We start from the raw sequence: 10,032 nt of genomic DNA, 5'->3' as shown, positions 1-10,032 counted from the left end.
GCTAAGTGAAATAAGTCAAGCAGAGAAAGTCAGTTATCATATGGTTTCACTTATTTGTGGAACATAGGAATAGCTGGAGGACGTTAGGAGAAGGAAGGGAAAAATGAGGGGGTGGAATTGAAGGGAGAGATGAACCATGAGAGACTATGGACTCTGAGAAACAAACAGCGTTTTAGAGGGGAGGGGGGAGGGGAGATTGGTTAGCCTGGTGATGGGTATTAAGGAGGGCAGTACTGCATGGAGCACTGGGTGTTATACGAAAACAATGGATCATGGATCACCACATCAAAAACCAATGATGTATTGTATGGTGACTAACATAACATAATAATAATAAAAAAAAAAGACTGAGCTTTGTGAATCAAGTCCCTAGAAAGCATCCAGACTCCTCTAATCCTCATGCCTCCCCGGACCTCTCCAAGCAATCAGATGTCTATGCTGTGTCCTTTAAAACATACAACAATCCCTTTAAAACTGATTTTTATTTAAACCATTTTTACGTTTAATTTTTATTTTCTGATTACAGGCAGCAGTATTCCACATACAGAATGCTGAAAAACAGAAAACATCTACCTAAATTTAACTGACAAATTTCGCAATTAATTTTGCAAACCAAATGTCCAGTAGTCTTGTTTTGTTCTGTTTATATGCACATCAGTCTCCTGCTGACACCCCCAAAGAGGTCAGGCCCACGGTAGTTTACCTCATGGGAATGAGCTCCCAGAAGGACAAAAATGAAGCTCGCTGGTGGGTGTCTCTAATCTGTGTCTGCCAAGTTCCCAGAAGCCTGAAAGAGACAAAAGGATATATAAATATCTGATTCTCCTCACCAAACAGGAAAAGAGGAAAAAGTTATGCTACCCTCAAAATCTGGGGCCCTGGTAATTGCTATGTGACAAGGTCAACGTGCGAGACTTTTCCAAAATCCCCCGTTCACACCAGAGAGCACTGGGGCAGGGTCCCTGCTCGCCAGGGTCCTTGTATTTTCATCCACAGGAAGAGGCACGATCAGCTAGCTCCTCCCTGAGATAAAGTGGTCAAGGGCGGTCGGCGAGAGAGCACAGGCAAAGGACCCCACGCCCCTGCTGGGGTCCACACTCACCAACTCCGCGAGTGCAGAGCGCGAGCGGAAACTCCCAGCGCTGCTAAGGCCATGGCCCCTCTGGCAGTCGACCCGCTGCTTCCGGGCGCGCGCCCCTTGGTGGTCCGGCCCGCAGTGCCCCTCTCAAAGGTCCGGCCTTCCCGTCGCTCCGCGTTCCCGCGTTCCGGCTGCGGAGGGCTGGGCTGACCTGGCCCGCCCCCGACGTGGCCCCGCCCCGCACGCCCTGGCGGCGCGCGGGCACGCCCTGAGCGCCTCGCACCTAGGGCGGCGTCCTCTTTTCCTCCTCTGCTTGACGCTGAGAGTCCTTCCCGGCTGAGGGCGCAACCCCGCCAGCGGGTGCTCCAGCTAGTCGGCTTGCGTCCCTGCGAGGGTTAAGACCCCGCAGTGCAGCCGGAGTGGCCGAGAGGTCGTCCTTCCGGGTCCAACTGCCCACGTCTGTTTAAACGGCCCCGATCTTTCCTAAACGCGCTCGTCTCGGCCTCCCCCGTGACCACCTCCCAACGCCCTCGGGGCTAGCTCGTTCCCCCGCAGTCGTCCGAACCCTGGGGCCGCGGCCACTGCCGGCCACATCATCCCGGCTCCGGCACGTGGCCTGGCGCTCGCGAGATGCCCAATAAACGCGTATTGATGAATGACGGAAGCTAGCTAATTAGTCGGACTCGGAATCAGCGAGGTAGAGCTGGTGAGAGGCCGTTCAGGCCATTCCGACCCCTCCGGACTCCGCCGGCCCAGGCTGCAACTCGAGGCCCGCCTTGCCAGCCGCCCTCCTAGCCGACCCCTTGTGGGCGGCCGCGCCCCGGGCGGGCCCCAAGCGGGGTCACCCTGCCTTGCCCCTGCCCGCGAAGGAGTCCGGGCGGCCCCGTCCGCGTGGGGAGCGGTTTCCCGCCGGGGCGATTTGGCAGGTGCGCGCCGTGACTTCCGGCGTTGCCCGGGAGCCGCCGGAGGAGGAGCGGCGCAGGGGATGCGGCTGTGGCGGCGGCGGCGGCGGCCGAGCGCGGGGGGCGGCTGTGGCGGCGGAGGGGGGCGCGGGCCGGCAATGGCGCGGCGGCGCTGAGGGCGCGGGGCGGGAGGCGGCCGGAGGGCGGCGCGGGAGAAAGCAGCGGCGGTGGCTCCATGGCCCGGGCGCGCTGAGGGACGCGGCTCTCGCCTCAGCCCGGCGGCGGCGGCGGCCGAACAATGAAGCTCCTGAAACCGACCTGGGTCAACCACAATGGTGAGTGCGCGCAGGGGTCGCGGAAGGCCGAGCCCGGAATCGAGTCGGGGTCTGGAGTGGGGTTGGAGCCGCGCGCAGGCCCTGCCCGCCTCGTCCCCGTCGCACCCGGTGCCGGGTGCCCAAACTGCGGGGTCGGCGGGAGCGGACTTTGTCCTCCGCCCGGGGAAGCCGGCGAGCACGGGCACGTGCTCCGCCTGTCCTCAGCGAATCCGCCCTCACTCCTGGCACTTGCACTGAGCCCTCGGTCGCCCACCCGTGGTCCGTGGAGGAGCCGCGGCCTGCCTCCGGGGAGCGGCCCTGGGCGCCAGCCAGCTCCTGCCACTCGTCTGCATCAGCCAGGATGTGCTCAGATGGTCCGGTGTGTGAAACTGGGGCCCAGTTCCCTCTGTGGCTTTTCAGTGGCGGGGTGAACACCTGAAATCTGCCTGTCTCTGCCCCGCTGGAGGGGCTGTTACTGTTCCTGCCAGAGGCCTGAATCTGGTGACAGTGCCCTCATTTGGGGGACTATGGCTCGGTCCCCAAGGTCCCCAGCTGAATGAACCACGTTTATGCTGAGCTGAGACCTCAGGGTGGCTTGGGTTGGAGCCCATAGGGCCAGGGGTGATCTAGGAGAGGGCCTTCCTTAGCCCTGTGGCAGTGGTCCCAAAGCACACCCTGGGGGAGCAGACTCTTCCACTCCTCTGGTTGAGTACAGATAAGCCCACAAAACTGGTAGAGCGGTTTGTCATAGTTGTACTTTGTTGGCACAAGTGCTGCAGGAGTTGGTCTTCGCTCCCTGGAGAGGTGAGAGGAGAGAGACCCCCATCCTCTTGCTGACAGCACTGAACCCCGGGGAGCGCCCCTCCAGCCTTGGGCCTGTAGCCCTGATTCTAGCCTGTCTCTGCTGACAGGAAAAGGGTCACCCTGATTCTGTCTTGTTCCTCATTTCTACTTTGCAACGCGACTAGAGGGAGCTAGTGGTTTTTTTGAGAGCAAGTAGAGGCCCCTTTTTTATACATGTGGAGCTTTTTAGTTTTGAACTTAATCCCGGGATGCTTTCTACTACTGCAACTGACCTGAACATCTGTGTTCTTTCAGTCAGAAGTGTTCTTTCCTTCTGTCTTCTTATGTAACATCTCTCATTTTTCAGGGTCCAGATGAGGTCACCTTTTTTGTTGTCGTTGACATTCCTCCTTTTTTTTTTTTTTAAGAAAAATATTTTACTTATTTATTTGACAGAGAGAGCACAAGTAGGGGGATCAGCAGGCAGAGGGAGAGGGAGAAGCAGGCTCCTCGCTGAGCAGGGAGCCCGATGCAGGGCTTGATCCCAGGACACTGGGATCATGAGCGGAGCTAAAGGCAGACGCTTACCCTCCTGACCCACCCATGTGCCTCTACATTCCTCCTGTTTTATTCCACTAGATGTGCCCTGTCCCTGTGCATGTACTTTCCATATGCTCTCCCAGGGCAGGGGACTGCCTCATTCCCCTCTGTATTCCCTGCTACATTCAGCAGTACCTTCACACAAAGGTATATGGTAGATATTGGTTGCAACAGGTAAGCTGAGGTTTCCATAATTTACAAAGATACAGCTAGTCTTACTGTGCATGAAAGCAAAAGTGGTGAACTTTAGTTGCATTTCTCCAAGTGCTGATCTTCAAGAGCATTTCCTGATGTGTAGTGTGTAGATCTTTCCCTGGAGAATTGGGCAAATGTTCAGTGATTATATATTATGGTGCTTGTGAGTCAGGAAAGGAAAAATTTTGCTGTGTAAGTGAAGATCTGAAGGAATTTTTATTTTAAAGATTTTATTTATTTGACAGAGGGAACACAGGCAGGAGGAGTGGGAGAGGGAGAAGCAGGCTTCCTGCTGAGCAGGGAGCCCAATGCGGGGCTTGATCCCAGGACCTTGGGATCATGACCTGAGTCGAAGGCAGATGCTTAATGACTGAGCCACCCAGGCGCCCCGGAATTTTTATTTTAAAATTCTTTGTCTAGATCATTTTTTAAAGATTTACTTACTTATTTTAGAGTGAGAGAGGGCAAGGGAGGGTAGGAGGGTGGGCAGAGGGAGAAAGAATTCTCAAGCAGACTCCCTGCTGAGTGCAGAGCCCAACAAGGGGCTCAATCCCAGGACCCAGAGATCATGGCCTGAGCCGAAATCAAGAGACAACCGCTCAACTGACTGAGCTGCCTAGGCACCCCATAGATCAATTTTTGTGTATAATCTACCTTTCTTCAGTCTTTCTTCTATCTCTTGCCATGTAATTTCTAACTTTGTGATAAGCTCCTTAGTAGGACCCAAGTTTTATGCTATGTAAGCATAAGTATGTCAAGATGCTTAAGCGATTATCTAGGTACAAATGAGTGAGAGTCTGCAACCAGGCCAGCAGCCAGACATCCCAGCCTGGCAGAGTGGGCAGAGCAGTGGGCCCTGGCCTCTTGTTGCTGCGGTCTCTCTCTCCATGGTCCTAGAACGGAACAGGATGATACTTGCTCTGCTTTCTTCACAGTACAATTGTGATCTTTGGTTGCAAAGGTAAACACAGAAGTGCTCCCCAGACTATAAAGAGCTTTAGAAATCTAAGAGATAATAATAAAAGAAATTGAGACTCTGACAGGATAGGATTTAACTTTCCTTTCTTTAAAAATCTCCTGAAATCAGCCTCTGTTTCTTCAAGTGTTTAGAAGGACTGTCAGGGTAAATTACCACTGTCCAGAAGGACATGATAATAATCTGGATCACTACTGAGTGGTCTTTTAAAGAATGGTAAATAGTGGGAGCTGCTGGGAGCAGGGGCTGCTTAGCCAGAAATCAGAGTTGTGGGCAGTGGCCAGTAAAATCACGCTTACTTTGGATTAACAAACCCAAAGACCATGGTGCTGTGGAGAGTGCATCATTGCACTTTCAGGCTTCCTGAGTCTGCATTCATATTCCTGACTTGTTAATGTGGCTTGAACATACTTTTTCTGGTGTCTGGGAGTCCAAAGAGGGAAGGAACAGAGAGCCCAGCATTTTCCCTGTGGTGGCAGGGTCCATTTAGCCATGGTGGAGAGGACAGCTAGAATAAAGCAGGTTAAAGGCAAAGGAAGAAATATCTGTTGGGATGTAAGCATACTTTCGGTCTCCATTTTCCTGGCTAATAATAGTGGTAAGACCTTTCCTCTAAGGTAGGGTTTCTCAGCCTCAGCACTATTGACATTTTGGACCACATAATTGTTGTGGGGACCATTCTGTGTGTTGTAGGATGTTAGCATCCTTCGCCTCAACTCATCAGGATACCAGTACCACCACCCCCACACACACCCAATTGTGACAACCAAAAATGTCTCCAGACATTTCCAGTATCCTCTGGTGGCCAGAATCAGCCCCAGTTGAGAATCACTGCTCTAAGGTGATCAGTAAGTTAATAAATTTTGAAGTTGTTTTATTCACAGTGAAATGAGCCTTGAACATGGAATCAGACTGGATTCAAGATGCAATCATTTATTAGCTGTAAATTCTCAGGCTTGTGACTCCACTTCTAGGCCTTGTTAAAGTTAGGAAATAAAAAGATTCGTTCCTGTGTTTTCACCCTGTACCCAAATATAAAAAGACTGTCCTATGATACACAATAAGAGCTAATAATATTTATCACATATATGGAAGTATGTGTCAGCCACTGTTAACACATACACCTGTTTTACTCTGTGTTCTTGGATATAGTATTCCTTATATATTTTATTTTATTTTTGAAGGTTCATTTCTAAATTAGGTTATAACCATATATTGGTCACAAAGTGAATGATTGGGTTTTTGGTTGTAGAAAAATGTAATTTATGTGTTTAGAAAATTTCATTGAGACTCATGGTTTTTCCCATCCCTGGGCCTTTGCTTCTGAGAGTTTCTGGAAGTCTTCGCTCCTCGGCAGACGATGTTCATGCTCAGCTCTTCAGGGAAGCCCATTCTAACCAGAAGGGCCAGAACTGAAAGAACTCTTGTCCTCCCTTGGCCTCTGGCTCACACTTTGATGACATTGTTGTAAAAAGGCATTTGGCAAGTTTTCAGTACTGGGATAATTTGTCAGTTAATCACATTTGCTTTATGGTGTGTGTTTTTTCTCCTGCCCTGTAATTGGATTATTTTTCCCCCTACCCTGTGTCCTTCCAGAAGGGATTTCAAGACATCTTTTGGGGCGCCTGGGTGGCTCAGTCGTTAAGCGTCTGCCTTCGGCTCAGGTCATGATCCCAGGGTCCTGGGATCGAGCCCCGCATCAGGCTCCCTGCTCCGCGGACAGCCCACTTCTCCCTCTCCCACTCCCCCTGCTTGTGTTCCCTCTCTCGCTGTCTCTCTCTCTGTCAAATAAATAAATAAAATCTTTAAAAAAAAAAAAAAAAGACATCTTTCTGAGACATATACTGGTGAAAATAAATAAATAAGCTTGAAGGGGAAATGCAGGCTGGGTGGTATAATAATGAAGTCAGCAGCGGGTGTGGAAAGGCCCTGCGCAGCTGCTTGAGGGGCACTGCAGACCTATCTCTGAGAACAGTCTGGGAGGGATCCTAATAGTGATATTTTATGATTGCAGTGGTCATTAAGATAAGCTTTGTAGTTTGTCTACATCAGGGGTTCTCAGACCAATGTCTGGAAACACATTTTGTTTTCACAACTGAAGGGGGGCACTACTGGCATCCAGTAGGTAGAGGGCAGGACTACTGCTGAACACTCTGCAGCATATAGGACATTTCCCCACAATAAAGAATCATCTGGCCCAAAATGTCAGTGGTGCTGAGGTTGAAAAACCCTGCTCTATATAAGAACATTTTTATTGTTATTTGCCTTTTCATGTATTTGTCTCATGGTTCCAACTAGATTGTAAACTTCTTGAGGACAAGAATTTTGCTTTTTATTTCAGAGTCAGATAGTCTTGTTCTTGAATCTCCATGCTCTCTGCTCACCAAATATGTGTTACAGAAGGTTCTTTTTATATCATCTCCTGATTTGTTAAATGAAGCCAATAATACCTGCCTCATCTGCTCCCTGTGAAGGCTCAGGAAATCTGAGCTCTCTCCACTCTGTCTCTCATTGAGTTGTACCTGAAGACAGTAGGTTGATTTAAAAAAAAATAACCAGAAGGCATCGGAAGATTCAGAAGAAAATGGGTGGGATTTTGCCTTAGATAATACACATGTGGATCTTTCACTTATTTATGGACGAAACTTTGAACCCTTCTGGAGAGAAGGTCTGTGGTGATCAGATGTAAATAAGACTACCCCTTTGTATGTAGGTGGGAGACGACATAATAGACCACGATCTAGAATACAGGGCAGATGGAAACCCGAGCTACACAGTGAGCCATGATAGCCCTAGGGACAGGAGCCTGGTTTGTGGATGTACCCTGGGGCTGAGCCTTGATGGGATGTGGAGTGTGGTGGTGGAGAAGGCACTGCCACTGTGGAAGTGTCAGAAGCAATAGGCCCGGGGAGGGTTGAGAGCATTTTAGGAAAGGGAGTAGATGAAACAAACAGCAAGTGTTTTAGAACACCTCTGGCAAAAAGAAAACCCATTTAGGTCAAAACTTGTTGCTTTTGAAAGCATTACCTGCTTTGATGCATTAACCAACCTAGGGCAGACCAAGTCACAGGGAAGTTGCCCTGGTCAGAGCCACTGTATGAGGGACAGACAGAAGAGGCAGTGAGCTTCATTTGGGGGCCAGCAATAGACCTTCATAGGAACGGACTCCAGGTCTGCTACATCGTCCATCAGAAGGTCCTGTACAGAGAGCACTCAGTGAATTCATCCATTCAACAAATAATGAGTACAGATTGTGTGCCAGGGGCTAAGTGCTGGAAATATAGCAGTGAACCAAGCAGCAGAGCAGGATCTTTTGAGGAGCAGCATGTGATGCATTCTAGCCAGTGAGACTAGGAGGACTGTCTGCTGGAGGCATCCTGTCTAAGCGGACAGGGAAATGGAGGAGGGGAGAATTATTGAGGAGTGCTAGACGCAGGACTGGACAGAAAGAAGTTGAGCTGTAGTGCAAGTGCAACAAAAGCTGCAGCTGACCCTGTCAGGGGCTCTGCAGCTAGTCCTTATGAGTTGTCCTGAATAGGGGTGAAGGGCCAGGGCTTTCTAATGCCACATCCGCAATCATTGGGCGCAGGCTGTCCTGGGGAGGGGACCTGACCTTGATCAAAACAGTTCTTCCACTGAGGGCAGGTCCCCTATGGAGAAGACCTCAGCTGGGAGTTTTCACAGGCTGCCAGCACTTCCACAGCTGGGGGCAGGTGCTTCAGTTCCTGGAGGGAGGGGGCCTGGCCTGGTACCACAGCATCTGTGACAGGCCTGATAGAGGTGAGAGGAAGGCAGCTGTCTGAGGGAGGAGCATTCCAGGCAGAGAGAAGAGCCAGAGCTTGCCTGGCAGGTTTGAGGAATAGCATGGATGTCTTATGATTGGAGTGAGGCTGGAGCAGCAAATGGGCAAGAGCATTAAGAGATGAGGCTGGAGAGAGCTGTGTACTGACTGGGAGGACCTGGTGGCTGCTAGACTTCAGTTCCCAGTGCCATGTGAGCAGAGGAGTAACGGTGGTCTGACTTGACTGTTAAAGATCCTCCTGATTTCTTCACTGGAACTAGAATGAGTGTGGGGGCAATGGAGAGAGCTGGGAGACCCATTAAAAGGCAGTTGCAGTGATCCAGGCAAAAGATGACTGTGGTTTGGACCAGGGAGGTGATGGAGGTGATAGTGCTGATGAGAAATGGCTGGACTTTATGTGAGTATACGTATATTATTTTTTTAGATATAATTTACATGTTATTTCATGTAATAATTATATATTGTAATTATATAAAATATGTAAATTATATATATTTAAGTATAATTTACATAGGGAAATGCACAGTTTGTATACAATTTGATGAATTTTGGCAAACAAATACACTGTCTAACTCATTCCCAACCCAAGATACAAACGATTGCACCTCTCTAGAAAGTTTGAGTTACAGACATATTGTGAAGGTAGAGTCATCAGGGTAGAATGTGGGATGTGAGATGGGCTGGCTCCCAGGTGAAGAGCAGAGTTGTCATCCACTGAGATCAGTAAGAGAATAGAGCAGACAGAGAAGAAGAGCAAGGATTCAGTTAGAGGGGGTGGGCCAAATGAGGCCATCACACAGGGCTTCCCCCCAGGATCTCCTTTGATAAATGGCTTCTTCACCTTCTCCCTTTTGAAAACACTAGAGCTCCATTCTAGAGCTATTGTTTTTGTTCTTGTTTTTGTTTTCTTTAAGATTTTATTTATTTATTCATAAGAGAGAGAGAGAGAGGCAGAGGGAGAAGCAGGCTCCCCGCTGAGCAGGGAGCCCGATGCGGGACTCGATCCCAGGACCCTGGGATCATGACCTGAGCCGAAGGCAGATGCAACCAACTGAGCCACCCAGGTGCCCTAGAGCTATTGTTAAGGAATAGGACAAACACCTACATTTTTGGCTAGAGACAATTGCCATGTATAATTATACTAGGATATATCTTATAGTGTATGAGTGATCTGGATAATGAAGCATTTTGTACTTAAAATTATTTTTCTTATTATCATAGTAATACCTGTTCAATTTAGGAAAAGTTAGAAAATGCTAAAACTTTATATGGTCTTTGAGACCATTTGGGAAAAAAATAAATGGATAACTTGGTGCTTTTAAAAAAACCCCACACACATTTTAGTTAGTGTACATATCACAATGTAAAAGTATCTGCATTCT

The 10,032-nt window shown here is 49.4% G+C and overlaps 1 protein-coding gene and 1 long non-coding RNA gene across 3 annotated transcripts in view; one reads left to right on the top strand and one right to left on the bottom strand.

The window, feature by feature from the left end:
- Positions 1–467: 467 nt before the first annotated feature.
- On the bottom strand, positions 468–2,102 carry LOC145716810 (uncharacterized). Its single transcript, XR_014139715.1, has 2 exons — positions 1,103–2,102; positions 468–787 (listed from the first exon to the last, which is right to left on the bottom strand). It is a non-coding gene; the product is annotated as an uncharacterized LOC145716810 (long non-coding RNA).
- Positions 2,103–2,133: 31 nt separating this feature from the next.
- Positions 2,134–10,032, top strand: part of HIRA (histone cell cycle regulator) — a 90,231-nt gene continuing 82,332 nt past the window's right edge. For both annotated transcript variants that reach the window (XM_031040935.2, XM_006744977.2), the window contains exon 1: positions 2,134–2,315. In XM_031040935.2, the coding sequence (XP_030896795.1) occupies positions 2,279–2,315 (37 nt within the window). In that variant the 5' untranslated portion in view covers positions 2,134–2,278. The remainder of the gene's footprint in view (positions 2,316–10,032) is intronic.

This window comes from Leptonychotes weddellii, chromosome 13 (genome assembly GCF_054177405.1).
Source record: "Leptonychotes weddellii isolate Sample4059 chromosome 13, ASM5417740v2, whole genome shotgun sequence".
Classification (NCBI taxonomy): Eukaryota; Metazoa; Chordata; class Mammalia; order Carnivora; family Phocidae; genus Leptonychotes; species Leptonychotes weddellii.
The sequence above is the reverse complement of the archived record's forward strand: the minus strand, read 5'-3'. Positions and strand labels throughout refer to the sequence as shown.